The sequence below is a fragment of the Moschus berezovskii genome, chromosome 9, assembly GCF_049115385.1.
Source record: "Moschus berezovskii isolate FMDL1 chromosome 9, NW_MosBer_1.0, whole genome shotgun sequence".
Taxonomy (NCBI): Eukaryota; Metazoa; Chordata; class Mammalia; order Artiodactyla; family Moschidae; genus Moschus; species Moschus berezovskii.
In genome coordinates, this window is record NC_142468.1 from 59227860 (window position 1) to 59248590 (window position 20731).

At 45.4% G+C, this 20731-nt stretch overlaps 1 protein-coding gene across 3 annotated transcripts in view; it reads right to left on the minus strand.

The window, feature by feature from the left end:
* The window catches only part of PTGDR (prostaglandin D2 receptor), a 40965-nt gene that overhangs the window by 386 nt on the left and 19848 nt on the right, over positions 1–20731 (minus strand). For 2 of the 3 annotated variants that reach the window (XR_016038220.1, XM_088839694.1), the window contains one exon: positions 11532–11882. Coding sequence is in view for 2 of the 3 variants with exons in the window: in XM_088839694.1 (XP_088695820.1) it covers positions 11781–11882 (102 nt within the window). In the remaining variant the exon portion in view is untranslated. Of the gene's footprint in view, positions 1–1822; positions 1957–11531; positions 11883–20731 lie in introns of those variants that run through there. The other variant, XM_088839693.1, reaches the window with a different exon arrangement.

Genomic DNA, 20731 nt, shown 5'->3' on the forward strand with positions numbered 1-20731 from the left:
AATCTGATCCTTCCCTGCTTACAGAGGTGGACCCTGAAGAAATAAACATATAAGTACCCAGCTGTTAAAACAGAGGAGGTTTGAAGGGGGTGGAAGGCAGGAGCCTCCATGGTGAGCAGCTGTATGGTTGAGAAACATCCTATTCCAAGGGCTTCCAGGTTGCATCTGTTGTTTCATCACCTGTGACTTCAGTCTGGTCCCATTCTTGGTAATAGTTGGTCGGTCGGTCGGTTCAGTCGCTCAGTCGTGTCCGATTCTCCGCGACCCCATGAATCACAGCACGCCAGGCCTCCCTGTCCAAGTAGGCTTGAGAAAACTATGGTTTTAGAATCCTCGTTGCTAACTGCAGCGGGTGTAGTGGGCATACTGAGATGTCAGGATGCCGGCAGCTGCTGTTTGGGGGCCTGTCAGCAGCTTTCTTGTCTACCTGGGGACCTTCATATGGTGACTGAGCACATGGTGCAGATTTCTTTTGAGAAGCTTTGCCTTACAATCTATCTGGGAGACCACAGAAGTCTGGTTAAATGCTGGCAGTCCTTCTGTCAACTTATGGCCAAGAGTGACTGAGTTTCTTGAGGCTGAGGTGGTGGCTCAACAACCACACAACCTGTCAGGGACCTCGGGGTTGTAGGAATAGGCATCGTGAACTCTAAACTGTATGTGTGTGTTTAGTGGAGGATGCTGTGGACCTGACGAGAGAAGGAGCAATGATTAACATAGATACTTGCAATATCTAAAGCCAACAAGGTGCTAATAACCTAGATTATACAGGGTTTGTGTGTATGAATATATGTGTGTATATATATACCCACAGATCAACAAGGAAAAAAGGAACAGCAAAAAAAGTGGGCAAAGTTAAGGAACTATACAGAGGAGGAAATGGAAAAGGCTAATAAACATGAAGAGTTGCAAATTAAAACAATGATGAGATGTTATTTTATTCCTGTTAGACTGGATTAAAAGAGAAAACTGCGTATTGCCAAGAATGGAGGAATGGTAAGAATATAGAAGCTGTCAAGTACTGCTGGAGGGAACTGCAGCTATTCTACAAACCAATCTGGTAGCATGTGGTCAAACCAGGTCTTATCCTATGTCTCAGCAACTCCATTCCGGTGCATTTACCCCCCCCCCGGCCCCCCACACACAAATTTTCAAGCAGGTGTATCAGGGAATATGTGTATTTGCGGTGTCTGAGAGTTGGAGGCACTGTGGAGGGGTGTGGTGGGAAGCAGGGGTATACGTGACGGAGAAATTTGTAACAGAAGCAATGGACGACCTGTGGATGAGTGAAAAACTGTTCTGAGTGAAATGAATTAGACCTTACATTTATATAGTTTAAAAATACAGGCTCGAGAAGCAACAGTACACATTTTATACATACTAAGACAAGGATCTGAGAGAATGGGAGTAGGGAATAAGAGTAAAGGGAATGTGGAAATAAACTTCTGTGCTGTGTTGTCACTGGTAGAGTGCAGCTCCTGCCTGTGATGTTCCCTAACCCCCTCACCTGCGCTCATCAGGAATCCCCAGGCCCTCTCTGCATGACCAGGGCTTCAACCAGCATCACGTGCCTAAGGGGCACAGAGACCCCCTCTCTCCTGTACCCCAGTAAACATTGATGGCCCCAGGGTGAGAGAGGCCCTGATCTTTTAGTTCAACTCTGGCAGGTATTTGCTCTGTCTTCATGGACATAGCAAACAGAGTGTCATCAGTCTTGGGTTCCTGCCATTCTTTACTATTTGAGCCACCAGGGAAGCCCAGGTTCTTGCCTTCCTGACAGGTTGAGACACTTCTGTGGGATGAGAAGCTTGTGGCCTCTTACCTGTAGCTCTTCTCTCTGTGAATGAGCCCCTTTCCGAAGATGGAGATCACACAGTCTTCCAAGGGAACATCGAGGGGCTTATGGATGCTGACCAAGGCCATCAGGGGCTGATGTTGCTCTGCTGTCTCTGGCATCTATGGGGGATCCCAAGAGCACAGAGCTGTAGTCACGCCTTCCCCTCCTGGCTACCGTCCTGAACCCTTTCTTGGTTATTCTCCTATCTCTACCATCCTCACCTAAACTCAACTGCTGACTTCCCTCCCCTCTACGTGGTCTTCTGAATGTCCTCTCAGCCTTGATCCATCACTGACAACACTGATGGTGCCTTTCCTTCACTTGGAAACCTTGGAAGGTTTCGCATTGTCTTCAGAATTCAGCTTTGGTTGGCCTTCAGAGGCCGTCACAATCTAAGCCCAATCTATCCTAGGCTCATCTGTCCCACCCCTGACTCCACCCTAGCCTCTGTGGGCAGTTTCCCAGCCCCAGCACAGCCCTCAGGCTCCCTTCCTTTGGGCCTCTTTACTCAGTCTTCCATCTGCAATGGCCTTCTCCCTCCTCTGCACTGAAAGCTTACCTGTTGTTCAAAGCCTGACACAAATGCCACCTCCTCCATGAGGTTTCCCCAAACCCCCAGCCGGAAATAGGCCTCTTTACTTCACTTGTGCCAGAGTGACTTTGCTCCTCTGAAAGCTGTTACATAGAAGACCACATGTGGTGGCACCCTTGCCCAACTGTAACCCCCTCCAGGGCAGAGACCAAGTCACGTTCATTTTGATCCGAGTACACATGTGGAAAGAGGACTGGACTAAGAGCCCTAAGCCTCTAAGACAGGCCATTTTTATGATGATGCTTTCCTCATCTGAATAACGGGAAGAGTTCACCTCCCAGGGCTGTTGTATTAAAAGAAGTAAAACATGAAAATACATTGGTATTGTATAAAATGCTAAATGACCATAGGCTATTATCTTTGTAAGTTTGGAGGCAGCCACTGAGAAGACTCCAATTTTAGAAACTTTTACTTAAAGTGGAAAGATTTAAATCTTAGTATCATATATATAAGAAATCATCTCTTTCAAGAGAAGGAGCTCTCAACCCAGCATTTCCTGATAGTTTCTTCAGCACGGTCACCTGCTCTGAAGCTTGAGGGGCTCTGTTCTTTCTGAATGGCGACCTGAATAGCAGCAAACACAGCGATTTGGGGAAGGACCGGTGCCTACCTCGATGGCAAGGTGTGGTCTGCAAATGGCAATGTCTTGCTGGGCGAAGCAGGTAAGGCTGGAGTGCGTTGCCATGGCAGTGAGTCTGAGGAAGCTATTCTCTGGCAGGCTTTGTTCAAAATTGGAGTTGAACAGGGAGGTAGAGATTTTCTTAGCTGAGACACGTAACAGGGGGAGTCAGGGCCCAGGAGTGAGTGCACGTGCCCCAGAGACAAGCAGTGGTTTCACACATGACTCCCAGGAATCAGGGCCTCACTGACGCCAGAAAGATGCCTCATTCCTCACAGCAATTTCAGAATGAACTCGCTCAAGAACCCACCCAAAAGGACTTGGCTAGTGGTCCAGTGGTTAGGACTCCGTGGTCCCAAGGCAGGGGGTCCAGGTTCAACCCCCAGTCTGGAAACAACAATTCCCACATTCCACAACCAAGAGCCCGCATGCTGCAACTAAGACCAGGGGCAGCCAAAATAAAACAGACAAGCAACCCATCCAAGACCAGCATCAGCATCATGGGCGCAACACTCTTGGCAGACCGCCTCCACAGGGCTCTGGAAAGGGCCCTGTGGACGACAAGTGGAGCCTCAGTCTCCTTGTCTAGTAATAACACCTACCTGGCGGGATGGCTTCTGGTTCATGAGACAGTTGTTAAGTGCTGGCCTCAGACCTGCCACCCAGTCATGGCTGAATATATGCTTGCTTGGTCCCCTCCCCTTCTCTGCTTCTGTTCTTTCCCGTTTGCAGAGAAAATGAAGCCACCCTTCCTTCCTCGCCACTGCCTCCAGGGCGAGGCCCCCCTCTGTGCGCAGATCCTGTCCTCTGCTTTTTAGATCAGTGCTCCATCCCAACACCACCGCTGCTTAGCTGTGTAACTGTGGGCAGTTTATTTAACTCTCTGTGTCTTGGTCTCCTCATCTGTAAAGTGGGATGATAATGGTTCCTGCCTCATAAGGTCATTATGAGGATAAATGAGATAATGCATACAGAACACTTAACATCACGTTTGCTGAAAATAAGTGCTCAATAAATGTCAGCTATAATTATTCTAGTTGTGTCTCATTTCCTCAGAGGTTGCACCATCGATTATAACCCATCTCTCCTGAGGCTTTGTCTTTTTCTCTCCATTAATTCTTCTTCAGCATATAAGCAGGTTCTGCTCTCTATCATCTTAGAACAAAGAACACCTTCCCTCTCCCGAGTGTCCCTGTCTGCCGCCCAGCCTCTCTCCTTTTTCCATCCATTCTTCCAGGAAGGACTGCGTACCTTGTCTCACCTCCTCAGCTCTCAGTCAGTTTAAGCCCCAGGATCCTACTGCTTCTCCACCAGACCTCCCTTTGTGAGAGTCAGACCGAAAAGGAGGTTGAGCACCAAAGATTTGATGCCTTCGAATTGTGGTGCTGGAGAAGACTCTTGAGAATCTGTTGGACAGCAAGGAGATCAAGCCAGTCAATCCTAAAGGAAATCAACCCGAATATTCCCTGGAAGGACTGATGCTGAAGCTGAAGCTTCAATACTTTGGTCACCTGATGAAAAGAGCCAACTCATTGGAAGAGACCATGATGCTGGAAAAGAGTGAGGGCAGAAGGAGAAGGGGGCAACAGAGTATGAGATGGTTAGATGTGATCACTGACTCAATGGACATGAATTTGAGCAAACTCCAGGAGATAGTGAAGAAGAGGGAAGCCTGGCGTGCTGCATTTTGTGGGGTCACAAAAAGATATAACTTAGCAACTGAACAATAACAACAACAAATTGGCACTTGACATGGGTACTTGCCATCTACCTCTGCAAGGATTAAATCATGTGCTGCTGCGGCTGCTGACCTTCAACACCCCATGAAGGAGTTCAGGGTAGAGAGCAGAAATGAGGCACTCTGTGCTCAGGGAAAAAAAACTGGCAGGACAGGTCTTCAGATAGTTAGATAGTCTCAGGAGCTGATTTTATGAGCCCAATTCTTGTATCTCCTCATATCCAGAGAAGCACTAGAATCCTTCATGGTGACGACTATTTCTCGTGACTAGCAGAAGTTTCACGAGACCAGCAGAACCTTTCAATAAAAAAATATGTGCTTGATTGCATGTACTCCCCCTTTACCAAAATCACATATATACTGTCCGTCCTCCTGATCTCTTTGGAGCAGTTTCTCAGAGCTATCTGTAGATAGCTATAGTCCTTATTTTGCCGCAAATAAAACTTAACTCACAACTCTCATGTTGTGCATTGTTTTTTAAGTCGATACAAGCAAGTAAGCAAATATTCACATGGCATAGTGTAAATCAACTGTACTTCAATTGAAAAAAAAGTGTTAAGCTAGGAGTCTTTTTAATTTATTTTTTAGTTAGAATATAATTGCTTTATAATGTTTTGTTAGTTTCTGCTGTACAACAACATAAATCAGCTATAAATATACGTATATTCCTTCCCTCTTGAGCCTCCTTTCCCCCTCCACCTCCATCCTCCATCCTAGGCCATCAAAGAGCACTGAGCTGAGCTTCCTGTGCCATACAACAGTTTCCCACTATAAGCTAGGAGTCTTTACAGACTCTGAAGGAAGAAACTGGCTGCTTGTGGGCACTAGGGCGGAAATCCCAGTGGCAGGAGGGGTGGGCAGACAAAATTGTTTATATAAAAAATGAAGCTGGGCAGAGAACATTTGGGTGTCACAAAAGAGTCTGGTTAGGAGCAGATAGGCAGAGCTGGTTTGGGATGAGAAGTGGGGGCCCTATTGGATGAGTGGAACTCTGGGGAAAGAGACACTGAAATACGATTTTTAGGACATTTTGTTCTGTCTGAACTTCCCTGAATTCCTTGCCACTTGTGTATTGGTTTGATATGATTTCAAACCCAGCTGTTTGTGATCAATGTGCAATTGTTTCAATCCACTTGTTTGTGTCAAAGACAAACAACAAAAAAAGAGCTGTTTTTGGAAGTGAAGTTTTTTTTTTATTTGAAAGTGAAGTAAGCTGTGTTGGGATGTCTTCATCTCATCTGTTGCTGTTGATAAGCACTTAGGGGCCCAGCTGCTGAGGGACCCGGATGGGGGTTGATCGATAAGAATGTGTAGAGAAACAGCTATTGCAAAGGGGACATTTAGATGATAAATACTGAGAGTTTGGGGGGAATATCTGAGAGTTTCAGTCTGGGCAAAACTACCTCTTGCTGATCTAGCTCTCTGAAGACCTTGGGGCATTAGTTCCTGCCCTGGTAAAGCCTACTCCTTCATCAGTGGTGGTGACAAACCATGCAGCCTGGAAGGACATCTGCCTGCCAGTCAACACAGGCACCATTTTGCCTAGCAACATGCTGTAGCAACAAGGGGCTTTTATTTTTGCGTTGGTAGCTCTATGTGGGCTTCCCCTGTGGCTCAGCTAGTAAAGAATCAGCCTGCAATGTGGGCGACCTGGGTTCAGTCCCTGGGTTGGGAAGATCCCCTGGAGAAGGGAAACGCTACCCACTCCAATATTCTGGCCTGGAGAATCCATGGACTGTATAGTCCATGGGATCGCAAAGAGTCAGACACGACTGAACGACTTTCACTTTCACTTAGGGGCTTCCCTCATAGCTCCGTTGGTAAAGAATCTGCCTGCAACGCAGGAGATCCCAGTTCGATTCCTGTGTTGAGAAGATTAGCTGGAGAAGGGATAGGCTACCCACTCCAGTATTCTTGGGCTTCCCTTGTGGCTCAACTGGCCAAGAATCCAAGCTCGATGTAGCTCTCTGTTGGCAAAGATATCTTCTGAGAAACCAAAACTGGTAGAAAAGGTACATCTCAACTGAGTTTCTCTTCATCTGTCCTTGCCTAGAACAATAGTGTAATTAATTTATCATTTGTTCTGAGTATGTTATTTAACTTTATTGGCTTTTTAAGAGATATTACCTTGTATGCTAATAGCTTGTGAAATTGTTATAATTCCTGCAGTGAGCCTGTGTTAAACTGTTGATGAAGAAAATCCCACTTGCATTATTTTTCAAAGCTTTGGAACCACACTGGTGTTTCTTTTGAGTATGAAATGACACAACAAGGGGTTCTGAGTGGGAAGAGATGGACCCAGTGTTACTTGTGTGTCCCAGAATTACAAACTGTGACCTCTCTCTGGAGGAAAAGGCATCATGGAGAGGTTAGTAAGAGGACACGAGATAATGCCGATAAAGGACTGACACAGTAGCTGGTACACAGCTTGTGCTCAAGAAATGATGACAGTTCAAAGAGATTAATTAGACCTGCTTGGGGAAAACAGGCATAAAAGCCTGAAAATGAGGGATTGGAATGAAGTGGTGTTGACAGCTTAGAGCAGTGCTTCTCATATTTCGATGTACATAGGAATCACCAGAGATCTTGTTGAAATGAAGGTTCTGATTCAGTCAGTCTACGGTGTGGCCCACGATCGTGTCTTTTTAACAGAATGTCACCCAAATAACAAAGGAGCATGCAATCAACTAGGTAGATTGTGAAATCTAGGTCATAATTCTTTTTTTGTAAAACAAAAACTCTCTGTCAAATTTCTGAAGTGATGAAATAAGAGCAAGGAAAAACCAGGAGGGTTATCTTGTGGAGGAACTGGCCCAGCGCTAGGGGTCCGCAACCCCTCTTGGGTGATCTCAGGAAAGATCACTCTGCCTTGTCTAGCCAAGAACCATCAGAGCTGGACGGCTCACAGGTCCTACCTCCAACCCAGTGGTTTTTACAGATGAGGAGACTGTGGCCCTCAGAGGCAAAGGGACTGACCTAGATCACCAGCTAGTTATAGCAAGCATCTACAAGGGAGCCTTCCTGGGAGGCTGGAGGCTAGGGGTGGGTGCTGTGGAGTTGAACTTGAAGTATGGGAAGGGGTTTGATAATGGGCCAGTTTAGTCCAGACTGACAGGTAAGCACGGTTCAGAGAGTTTGAATCCAGCCTTTCACACGATTTACTGCTGTGACCTCAACAATCTGGAATCAAGTTTGCCGGGAGAACTATCAATAACCTCAGATATGCAGACGACACCACCCTTATGGCAGAAAGTGAAGAGGAACTAAAAAGCCTCTTGATGAAAGTGAAAGAGGAGAGTGAAAAAGTTGGCTTACAGCTCAACATTCAGAAAATGAAGATCATGGCATCCGGTTCCATCACTTCAAGGGAAATAGATGGGGAAACAGTGGAAACAGTATCAGACTTTATTTTTTGGGGCTCCAAAATCACTGCAGATGCTGATTGCAGCCATGAAATTAAAAGACGCTTACTCCTAAGGAAAGTTATGACCAACCTAGATAGTATATTAAAAAGCAGAGACATTACTTTGCCAACAAAGGTCCATCTAATCAAGGCTATGGTTTTTCCAGTGGTCATGTATGGATGTGAGAGTTGGACTGTGAAGAAAGCTGAGCACTGAAGAATTGATGCTTTTGAACTGTGGTATTGGAGAAGGCTCTTGAGAGTCCCTTGTACTGCAAGGAGATCCAACCAGTCCATTCTAAAGGAGATCAGTCCTGGGTGTTCACTGGAAGGACTGATGCTAAAGCTGAAACTCCAATACTTTGGCCACCTCATGCGACGAGTTGACTCACTGGAAAAGACTGATGCTGGGAGGGATTGGGGGCAGGAGGAGAAGGGGACGACAGAGGATGAGATGGCTGGATGGCATCACCGACTTGATGGACATGAGTTTAAGTGAACTCCAGGAGTTGGCAATGGACAGGGAGGCCTGGTGTGCTGTGATTCATGGGGTCGCAAAGAGTCGGACATGACCGAAGTGAACTGAACTGAGCCTCAGTTTGCTCCTATTTAATGGAGTGACATTGTCACTCCTATTTTGCAGAATTATTGTGAGGATTAAGTGAGATAATGAATTAAAAGCCCGTTAACTAGGGACTTTCTGGTGGTTCAGTGGTTAAGAGTCTGCATGCCAATGCAGGGGACATGGGTTCGATCCCTCATCCGGGAGGATCCCACATGCCTTAGGGCAACTAAGCCCCTGAGACACAACTACTGACACAGCCAAAAGTAAATAGATAAAATAAAATAAAAATCCCTGGCCAGAATGTGGGAGCACTGAAGGATGGTGAGGCCTCCTAGTGGAAGCCCATAGAACCTTCTGAGTTTACCTGGAAGCACCAGATAGGTGTGGCCTGCCCTGGGCTAGGGTGGCTAGTCTGGAGGGAAGGGCCAGGCTTCTGTCTGTCACCCAAGGGTTTCTCTAATGCTGACTCATGGTCACTTGGGTCTCACCTCCAGGTTCCATGGGGGAATTGTGGAGCCACGGATCGTCTCCTGGCAGCAGTGGCTGCAGGAAGAAGGTGATAAAGTAGCAGCCACTTCACTCTGCTGGCTAACGGCCATGGACTTCAAGGATGGCAGCTGGGCAGCTGTGCCAGCTGACTGCTCCTTGGCATCTCTGCATCCATCTGGGAGGCCAGGGTTTGGACAGTGACTAACCACCAGCTGTCTGTAGCTGACTCCATCAAGGGTCCTGTTTACCACCAGATCCTCATGCTTAAATTAGACCAGCTGGGTTAGAACCCTGGCTCTACCACTTACCTTCTGAGGTAGGGAGAGTTATTTACCCTCTCTGTTCTTCACTTCCTCCCCCATAATCAGGTGGTAATAATGTCCATTTCTTAGGGTGGGCTGGAGGACAATAGGAGATAATCCACACAGTCCTTACTGTGGGGCTCATTAATTGTTAGCTCTTCTCACTATATTATTTTTCAAAGTCCATTTCAAGTACTTCCTTCCCCAGGAAGTCTTTCTGAACTACAGGAATGACTGAAAGATATTTGTCCTCCTCGGATCCAGAATAAATAATAATGACTTCTTGCCTTGGGGCAGAGATGCCTGGGACCCCACTATCCCCAAATCTAAAGAAGCTGTAAATGCTTATAAGGAAACAAAGAGGAGTCACGGACACCCCCCAGTGTCTCAAGTCCAGCCCATTCTGTTGAGTTTAACGAGTACTTTTTTGTTTGTATTGTATGTATCTTTGCAAATCTGTGTTGTTTTGTGCACAAGCACTTTTATTGGTGTTGTGTTTTAGGTCTCATTTAGTTGGTTTACTTTTTCTGCTCAGCATTTGGTGTATCAATCCATGTTGGTGTAAACACACCTGGTCCCTTTTATCTGTAGTTGCACAGTGTTTTGCATTCTCAATGGTGTCTGACTCTTTGAAACCTAATGGACTGTATGTAGCCTGCCAGTCTCCTCTGTCCATGGGATTTTTCAGCAAGAATACTGGAGTGGGTTACCTTTTCCTTCTCCAGGGTATCTCCCCAACCCAGGGATCAAACCCAAGTCTCCTACATTGGCAGGGGGATTCTTTCCCACTGAGTCACCTGGGAAGCCACCTTGCATGGTAGTATCACATTTTACTTATCCATCCACTTTCTCAATGTGGACACTTGGGTTGCCTCCAGCTCCCAGCAACCACAAAACAACAATCCAGCAATAAACATTATTTAACATGTCCCCTTATGAGCCTGTAAGAGAAGGAGCCTAATTTCAGGGTCAAGATTCACTGTGTTTAGTTTCCCTCATTATTGCCAAGATTCTTGGCCAGAATGGCTGCCCCAGGCTACCCCCCACCAGCACTGCATCTTGTCAGAACACCCCTCAGTCCCCACCACATTTGACATTATCCAGTTTTTCTAATTTTTGCTAGCCCGATTGGTGTAAGTGGTATCTCATTGTCATTTTAATTTGTATTTTTCTGGTCATAAACAAATCTGACCATCTCTTGAAATGCCTTCAGGCCTGCAGAGGTTTCTGTTCTGTAAATGCCCATTCAAGAGCTTGGGGTGTGAATTTCAACGCCTGGGGCCGCCAGACCAGGCTCCCAGGGCCCTGGGGGAGGTCGCACATCCAGGCCAGGAAGGTTGGGACAACTCGCTGTTAGGAAGAAAAGCACTGGGGGATCTGCGGAGTCCCGAGTGGCTCCCACCCACCTGTCCGTAGCCTGGTCCAGGGAGCCCGAAGAGGGACCCTCAACCTGGCCTGAGAATAGAGGGCGAGCGGGAGGCCGCCGCAGCTGCCTGCATAACATACCCGAGGTGGGCGGAGAGGCGAGGGGTCTGGAGGACTGTTGCCTGCACCCGGACGCTCCCGTTCCCGGGAGCCTCGTCCTCACCCCGAACTCAGTTCGCCCTCCCTCGGTTCATCCGGTCCAAGCTCGCGGACGGGAACAAGCGGCTCGCGGACGGGAACAAGCGGCTCGCGCCCGGGCACAATGCAGAGAGGGGCTCCGAAGCGGAGGCATGGAGGAGGAGCTGGCGTGGGAGGCCCACGGCCGAGAGTCCGCGGGGAGGGGGCCGGGGCAGGCGGGCAGAGGCCGAGAGGATACCCCTCACCCCCGCAGGGGCGACCAAGGCTGCGATTGTCCGGATCGGCCACCTGCGTCATGGGCTTCTTTGTGGCGCGAGGAACGGGCACCACCTGGCGGAGCATATGGGCTGCTCGTCTGGGACTCAGGCGCTCCCCACCCTGGAGCGGAGAGTTTGGATGGAGGAGACATTGGCTAGAGAGCAGATGGCAACACGATCCTTTATTGAGTACACCGTGTGCCAGACTGAACCCCGGCAGGCAGCCCTCCAGGTAGGGCCCACTGTTACCTCCATTTTGCGGAAGAGAATGCTGAGGCACAGAGTGATTGACACGGTGCCGGAGATCACACAGCCTTCGCGTGGTAGACCTGTTGAAGGCCTCGGCTCCCTCAGCCTGTCCGTCTGGATGGGGAGTGAAGACGGTGTGGTGTGTTGCAGGGGGTATGAGGGCACCTCAGTGCCTCCCTCCAGGAGTGTGCTTGCTGCTCGGACGTCTAGACCGGGCAGTGGCATCCCTGTGGACTTCAGCTGGCTTGGGGACCTTTGGCTGCACTGCCTGGATGGGGGGAGAGAAGGACAGTGCCATTGTCCTCACTGGGGTGGGGATGGGAGTGGGCGCTCTGTTGGTGCTAAGTCTTTCCAAGGGTACAGAGTTGTGCCTGAGGCAGACATCACTTGTTCAGTTGCTCAGTAGTGTCCGACTCTTCCTGACCCCATGAACTGCACACCAGTCTTCCCTGTCCTTCACCATCTCCCTGAGTTTGCTCAGGGACAGGGATAAGGAAGCCTGATGTGCTGCAGTCCACCGGGTCATGAAGAGTCCGACACAACTGAACACACACACAAAAGAGAACTCATTTGGAAGCAGAAAAGAAAATCTAGTTTTAATTAACTATAATTTTAAAATTTAAAAGTAACAATTCCTGATAATCATACCACTTTAATATGATTCCTATTTCTAATGTGAAATATTTCCTTCCAGATTAGTCTGCTGTTCAATACTACATGAGACTTCCCAGGTGGGGCTGGGGTAAAGAACCTGCCAGCCCACGACATAAGAGACAGGCGTTTGATCCCTGGGTCAGAAAGATCCCCTGGAGGAGGGCATGGCAACCCACTCCAGTGTTCTTGCCAGGAGAATTCCCATGGACAGAGGAGGCTGGTGGACTACAGTCCATAGGGTCACAAAGAGTAAGACTGAAGCAACTGAGCACGCATGCACAACACTACACAGAAAACACTGTAGCCTGCCTGCTTCTTAACGTATTTTCCATGTAGTATCATCATATCTGCAGTTCAGTTGAGTTAAATTCAGTACAGTCCCTCAGTCATGTCTGATTCTTTGTAACCCCATGGACTGAAGCACACCAGTCATTCCTGTCCATCACCAAATCCTGTGGTTTACTTAAATCCATGTCCATAGAGTCAGTGATGCCATCCAACCATCTCAACCTGTGTTGTTCCCTTCTCCTCCCGCCTCCAATCTTTCCCAGCATCAGGGTCTTTTCAAATGAGTCAGTTCTTCACATCAGGTGGCCAAAGTATTGGAGATTCAGCTTCAACATCAGTCCTTCCAGTGAACTTTCAGGACTGATTTCCTTTGGGATGAACTGGTTGGATCTCCTTGCAGTCCAAGGGATTCTCAAGAGTCTTCTCCAATACCACAGTTCAAAAGCATCAATTCTTCAGTGCTCAGCTTTCTTTTATAGTCCAACTCTCACATCCATACATGACTACTGGAATAAACCATAGCCTTGACTAGACGAACATTTGTTGGCAAAGTAATGTCTCTGCTTTTTAATATGCTGTCTAGGTTGGTCATAACTTTTCTTCCAAGGAGTAAGCATCTTTTAATTTCATGGTTGCAGTCATCATCTGCAGTGATTTTGGAGACCAGAAAAATAAAGTCTGACACTGTTTCCCCATCTATTTGCTGTGAAGTAATGGGACCAGATGCCATGATCTTAGTTTTCTGAATATTGAGCTTTAAGCCAACTTTTCCACTCTCCTCTTTCACTTTCATCAAGAGGCTCTTTAGTTCTTCTTCACTTTCTGCCATAAGGGTGGTGTCATCTGCATATCTGAGGTTATTGATATTTCTCCTGGCAATCTTGATTCCAGCTGGTGCTTCTTCCAGCCCAGTGTTTCTCATGATGTGCTCTGCATATAAGTTAAATAAGCAGGGTGACAATATACAGCCTTGACATACTCCTTTTCCTATTTGGAACCAGTCTGTTGTTCCATGTCCAGTTCTAACTGTTGCTTCCTGACCTGCATACAGATTTCTCAAGAGGCAGGTCAGGTGGTCTGGCATTCCCATCTCTTTCAGAATTTTCCACGGTTTATTGTGATCCACACAAAGGCTTTGGCATAGTCAATAAAGCAGAAATTGATCTTTTTCAGGAACTCTCTTGCTTTTTCGATAATCCAGTGGATGTTGGCAAGTTGATCTCTGGTTCCTCTGCTTTTTCTAAATCAGCTTGAACATCTGGAAGTTTATGGTTCATGTACTGGCTTGGAGAATTTTGAGCATTACTTTACTAGCATGTAAGATGAGTGCAATTGTGCGGTAGTTTGAGCATTCTTTGGCATTGCCTTTCTTTGGGGTTGGAATGAATACTGACCTTTTCCAGCCCTGTGGCCACTGCTGAATTTTCCAAATTTGCTGGCATATTGAGTGCAGCACTTTCACCACATCATCTTTTAGGATTTGAAATAGCTCAACTAGAATTCCATCACCTACACTAGCTTTGTTTGTAGTGATGCTTCCTAAGGCCCACTTGACTTCGCATTCCAGGATGTCTGGCTCTAGGTGAGTAATCATGCCATCATAATTATCAGGGTTGGGAAGATCTTTTTTGTATAGTTCTTCTGTGTATTTTGCCACCTCTTAATATCTTCTGCTTCTGTTAGGTCCATACCATTTCTGCCCTTTATTGAGCCCATCTTTGCATGAAATGTTCCCTTGGTATCTCTAGTTTTCTTGAAGATATCTCTAGTTTTTCCCATTCTATTGTTTCCCTCTATTTCTTTGCATTGATCACTGAGGAAGGCTTTCTTATCTCTCCTTGCTATTCTTTGGAATTCTGAATTCAAATGGGTATATCTTTCTTTTTCTCCTTTGCTTTTCACTTCTCTTCTTTTCACAGCTATTTGTAAGGTCTCCTCGACAGCATTTTGCTTTTTTGCATTTCTTTTTCTTGGGGATGGTCTTGATCCCTGTCTCCTGTACAATGTCACGAATCTCTGTCCATAGTTCATCAGGCACTCTATCTATCAGATCTAATCCCTTGAATGTGTTTCTCACTTCCACTGTATAATCCTAAGGGATTTGATTTTGGTCATAACTGAATGGTCTAGTGGTTTTCCCTACTTTCTTCAATTTAAGTCTGAATTTGGCAATAAGGAGTTCATGATCTGAGCCACAGTCAGCTCCTGGTCTTGTTTTTGCTAACTGTATAGAGCTTCTCCATCTTTGGCTGCAAAGAATATAATCAGTCTGATTTCGATATTGACCATCTGGTGATGTCCACGTGTAGAGTCTTCTCTTGTGTTGTTGGAAGAGGGTGTTTGCTATGACCAGTGTGTTCTCTTGGCAAAACTCTATTAGCTTTTGCCCTGCTTCATTCCATGCTCCAAGGCCAAATTTGCCTGTTACTCCAGGTGTTTCTTGACTTCCTACTTTTTCATTCCAGTCCCCTATAATGAAAAGAGCATCTTTTTTGGGTATTAGTGCTAGAAGGTCTTGTAGGTCTTCATAGAACTGTTCAACTTCAGCTTCTTCAGCATTACTGGTTGGGGCATAGACTTGGAGTACTGTGATATTGAATGGTTTGCATTGGAAATGAACAGAAATCATTCTGATGTTTTTGAGATTGCATCCAAGTACTGCATTTCTGATTCTTTTGTTGACTGTGATGGCTACTCCATTTTTTTCTAAGGGATTCTTGCCCACAGTAGTAGATATAATGGTCATATGAGTTAAATTCACCCATTCCAGTCCATTTTAATTTGCTGATTCTTAAAATGTCAATGTTCACTCTTGCCATCTCATGTTTGACCACGTCCAATTTGCCTTGATTCATGGACCTAACATTCCAGGTTCCTGTGGAATATCACTCTTTACAGCATCGGACCTTGCTTCTATCACCAGTCACTTCCATAACTGGGTGTTGTTTTTGCTTTGGCTCCATCTCTTCATTCTTTCTGGATTTATTTCTCCACTGATCTCCAGTAGCATATTGGGCACCAACCGACCTGGGGAGTTCATCTTTCAGTGTCCTATGTTTTTCCCTTTTCTTACTGTTCATATCTTTTCATACTTTTCATATCTGCAAAGTAGAGATAAAGATTTGGGAGATCAGGGAAGAGGGGGATCAGAGGCTGGAGATATTGCCACCAGGTAATGCTGGAGAAGACTCTTGAGAGTCCCTTGGACTACAAGGAGATCCAACCAGTCCATTCTAAAGGAGATCAATCCTGGGTGTTCATTGGAAGGACTGATGCTGAAGCTGAAACTCCAATACTTTGGCCACCTCATGCGACGAGTTGACTCACTGGAAAAGACTCTGATGCTGGGAGGGATTGGGGGCGGGAGGAGATGAGGACGACAGAGAATGAGATGGCTGGATGGCATCACCAACTCAATGGACATGAGTTTGAGTGAACTCCGGGAGTTGGTGATGGACAGGGAGGCCTGGCGTGCTGTTATTCATGGGGTCGCAAAGAGTCGGACACGACTGAGCGACTGAACTGAACTGAATGCCTCTAAGCCAGAGGCTGGACTCATATCTGCAAAGTAAATCCTAATTATTCTTCTAACTGCTGGACAGCTAGGTTGTTTCCAATTATTCAATAACAACTACATTTTACATTTTTATTCATATAGTATTTCTGTGTTTGGGGATCTGTTCTTAGGACTGAATCCTAGCTGTGAAATTACTGTATCAAAGAATATGATCTGTTTTGAAATGACAGTATATGTTTCCACATCTCTTCCTAAGAGGGTTGTACCAATTTACATATTATTGGTAATGATTAAAAATACCACTTTCAGCACACCCTCCCAGCACTGGATAGCTACTGTTTTAAAAAATATTCTGATAATTTAGTAGATCAAAAAAATACCATCTCATTGTTTTGATTTGCATTTCTTTGGCTTTTGGTGAGATTGAAACTTTTTCCAAGTTTATGAGTTTTCTTTCTTCTTTTTGAGCATTCTCTGTTCATGGTTTTTTTTTTTTTAATTATTTTTGGCCATGCCACATGACTTGTGGGATCTTAATTCCCTGACTAGGGATTGGACCCAGGCCACTGAAGTATAAGTGCCAAGTCTTAGCCACTGGACCACCAATTCTCTTTGTTCATGTTCTTTATATATTTATTTTGAGGGACTTAAAGCTTTCTACTAAGTGAGCTGTTACTACCACAACCACTACCGCCACCACTGTGTAGTGATACTGACACTTAGAACTGGCCCTCATTTGTTGAGCAACCATAATATGTCAAATATTGCACTAAGATCTTTACATAGATTTTAAATCCTCCCCAAAATCCTGCATGGAGAAGGGAGACTGAGTCTCAGAGAGGCTAATCACTTTACCCAAGTTCACATGGTCTGGGATGGTTACTTTCTGTTACAACCTCAGCCTCAGATAAAGATATGTTGTTGTTGTTCAGTTGCCAAGTCATGTCTGACTCTTCGTGACCCCATGGACTGTGGCACATCAGGCCTTCCTGTCTCTCATCGTTTCTCAGAGTTGGCCCAAGTTCATGTCCATTGCATCGGTGATGCCATCCAAACAGCTCATCCTCTGTCAACCTCTTCTTCTGCCTTCAATATTTCCTAGCATCAGGGTCTTTTCCAAAGAGTCAGCTGTGTGCATCAGGTGGCCAAAGTATTGGAGCTTCAGTGTCAGCATCAGTCCTTGCAATAAGTACTCAGTTTGATTTCCTTCAAGATTGATTTGTTTGATCTCCTTGCTGTCCAAGGGACTCTCAAGAGTCCTCCAGCACTGCAGTTCAAAAGCATTAATTCTTTGGCACTCTGCCTTCTTTTGGGCTTCCCTGGTGGCTCAGAGGTTAAAGCGTCTGCCTGCAATGCTGGAGACCTGGGATCAATCCCTGGGTTGGGAAGATCCCCTGGAGATGGAAATGGCAACCCACTCCAGTATTCTTGCCTGGAGAATCCCATGGACGGAGGAGCCTGGTAAGCTGCAGTCCACGGGATTGCAAAGAGTCGGACATGACTGAGCAACTTCACTTCACTTCTGCCTTCTTTATGGTCCAGCTCTCACAACCATACGTGATTACTGGAAAGACCATAGCCTTGACTATATGGACCTTTGTTGGCAAAATGATGTCTGCTTTTTAACACAATGTCTAGGTTTTTCATAGCTTTCTTACCAGGAAGCAATCATCTTCTAATTTCATGGCTGCATGTATATTATCATATGTGAAACAAATCACCAGTCCAGGTTCGACACATGATACAGGATGCTTGGGGCTGGTGCACGGGGATGACCCAGAGGGACGATAAGGGGAGGAGGGAGGTGGGAGAGGGGTTCAGGAAGGGGAACTCATGTACACCCGGGGCGGATTCATGTCAATGTATGGCAAAACCAACCAATATAATATTGTAAAATAATTAGCCTCCATTAAAAAAAATAATCTGCGGAAAGACTGGAAGTCTAGAAGAGAGCTTGTGAACTAGTGGGAGGACAGACTTCAGCAATGAAATGGAGCCTTGCTTGTATTTTGCCATTAAATGCTCCTAGTGCACAGGAGATAAATAAACAGGTTTTTTTTTAAATATAAAAGTACTTAATAAACAATTGTTTCAGTGATTGGGAAAAAAAATATCCTATCACATCCCTGAAAAAAAAAAAATTTCACGGCTGCAGTCACCATCTGCAGTGATTTTAGAACCCAAAAGAGGAAATCTGTCATTGCTTCCGCCTTTTCCCCATCTATTTTCCATGAAGTGATGGGATCAGATGCCATGATCTTAGTTTTTTTAATATTTAGTCTTAAGCTGACTTTCTCACTCTCTTCCTTCACCCTCATAAGAGGTTCTTTAGTTTCTCTTCACTTTCTTCCATTAGAGTGGTATCATCCACATATCTGAGGTTGTTGATATTTCTCCCGCAATCTTGATCCAGCTTGTAACTCATCTAGCTTGGCATTTCTCATGATGTGCTCTGCGTGTAAGTTAAATAAACAGGGGGACAATAAACAGCCTTGTCATATTCCTTTCTCAATCCTCAAGCCAGTCAGTTGTTCTGTACAAAGTTCTAACTGGTATGTCTTGACTGGCATACAGATTTCTCAGGAGACAGGTAAGATGGTCTGATATTCCTGTCTCTTCAAGAATTTTCCACAGTTTGTTATCATCCACACAGTCAGATTGACTTCAGTATAGTCAGTGAAACAGAGATAGATGTTTTTCTGGAATTCCCTTGCTTCTCTATGATCCAGCAATTGTTGGCAATTTGATCTCTGGTTCCTCTGCCTTTTCTAAACCCAGCTTGGATATCTGGAAGTTCTCAGTTCACATAATGCTGAAGCCTAGTATGCAGGATTTTGAGCATAACCTCACTAGCATGGGAAATGAGTGCAGTTGTCTGGTGGTTTGAACGTTCTTTAGTACTGCCCTTATTGGGAATTGGGATGAAGATTGACATTTTCCAGTCCTGTGCCCACTGCTGGGTTTTCCAAATTTGCTGACATATTGAGTGCAGCACTTTGATAGCATCATCTTTTAGAATTTTAAATAGCTCTGCTGGAATTCCATCCCCGCCACTAGCTTTATTGACAGCAGGTTTCCTAAAGCCCACTTGACTTCACACTCCAGAATGTCTGGCCCTGAATGAGTGACCACACCATTGTGGTTATCTGGGTCATTAAAATCTTTTTTGTACAGTTCTTCTGTGTATTCTTTCCATCTCTTTTTGATCTGCTTCTACTAGGTCTTTACCTTTTCTGTTCCTTATTATGCCCATCTTTGGATGAAATGTTCCCTTGATATTTCTAGTTTTCTTGAAGAGATCTCTAGTTTTTCCCCTTCTGTTGTTTTCTTCTTTATTTGCATTGTTCATTGAAGAAGACCTTCTTATCTCTCCTTGCTATTCTTTGGAACTCTGAATTTAGTTGGGTGTACCTTTCCCTTTTTTCCTTGCATTTCAGTTCTCTTCTTTTTTCAGCTATTTGTAAAGCCTCCTCAGACAACCACTTTGCCTTCTTGGTTTTCTTTTTCTTTGGGATGGTTTTGTTTGCTGCCTGCTGTACAGTATCATGGACCTCTGTCCATAGTTCTTCAGGAACTCTGTTTACTAGATCTAATCCCTTGAATCTATTCATTGCCCCTGTATAATCATAGGGGATTTGATTTAGGTCAAACCTGGCTTGCCTAGTGGTTTTCCCCACTTTCTTTAGTTTAAACCTGAATTTTGCTATGAGAAGCTGATGATCTGCGCCACAGTCAGCTCCAAGTCTTGTTTTTGCTGACTGTATGTAGCTTCTCCATCTTTGACTACAAAGAATATAATCAATGTGATTTCGGTGCTGACCATTTGGTGATGTCCATGTGTAAAGTCGTCTCTTGTGTTGTTGAAAAAGGGCGTTTGCTATGACCGGTACATTGTCTTGGCAGAATTCTGTTAGCATTTGCCCTGCTTCATTTTGTATTCCAAGGCCAAACTTGTCTGTTACTCCAGGTATCTCTTGTCTTCCTACTTTTGCATTCCAATCCCCTATGATAAATAGGAGGCTTTTTTTGGTGTTCGTTCTAGGAGGTCTTCTAGGTTGTCATAGAACTGATCAACTTCAGCTTCTTTGGTATCAGTGGTTGGGGTATAGACTTGAATTACTGTGATGTTGAAAGATTTGCCTTGGAAATGAACTGAGATCATTCTGTCATTTTTGAGGTAGCACCTAAGTACTGCATTTTGGACTCTTTTGTTGATTATGAGTGCTTCTCCATTTCTTTTATGGGATTCCTGCCTACAGTAGTGGAGAAGGCAATGGCAAGCCACTCCAGTGTTCTTGCCTGGAGAATCCCAGGGACGGGGGAGCCTGGTGGGCTGCCGTCTATGGGGTCACACAGAGTCGGACACGACTGAAGTGACTTAGCAGCAGCAGCCTACAGTAGTAGATATAATGGTCACCTGAATCAAATTCACCCATTCCTGTCCATTTTAGGTCACTGATTCCTAAGATGTCGATGTTGCCTCTTGCCATCTCCTGTTTGACCATGTCCAGTTTACCTTGATTCATGGACCTAACAGTCCAGGTTCCTATGCAATACTGTTCTTTACAGCATTGAATTTTACTTTCATCACCAGAGACATCCACAATGAGTGTCATTTCTGCTTTGACCCAGCTGCTTCATTCTTTCTGGAGCTATTA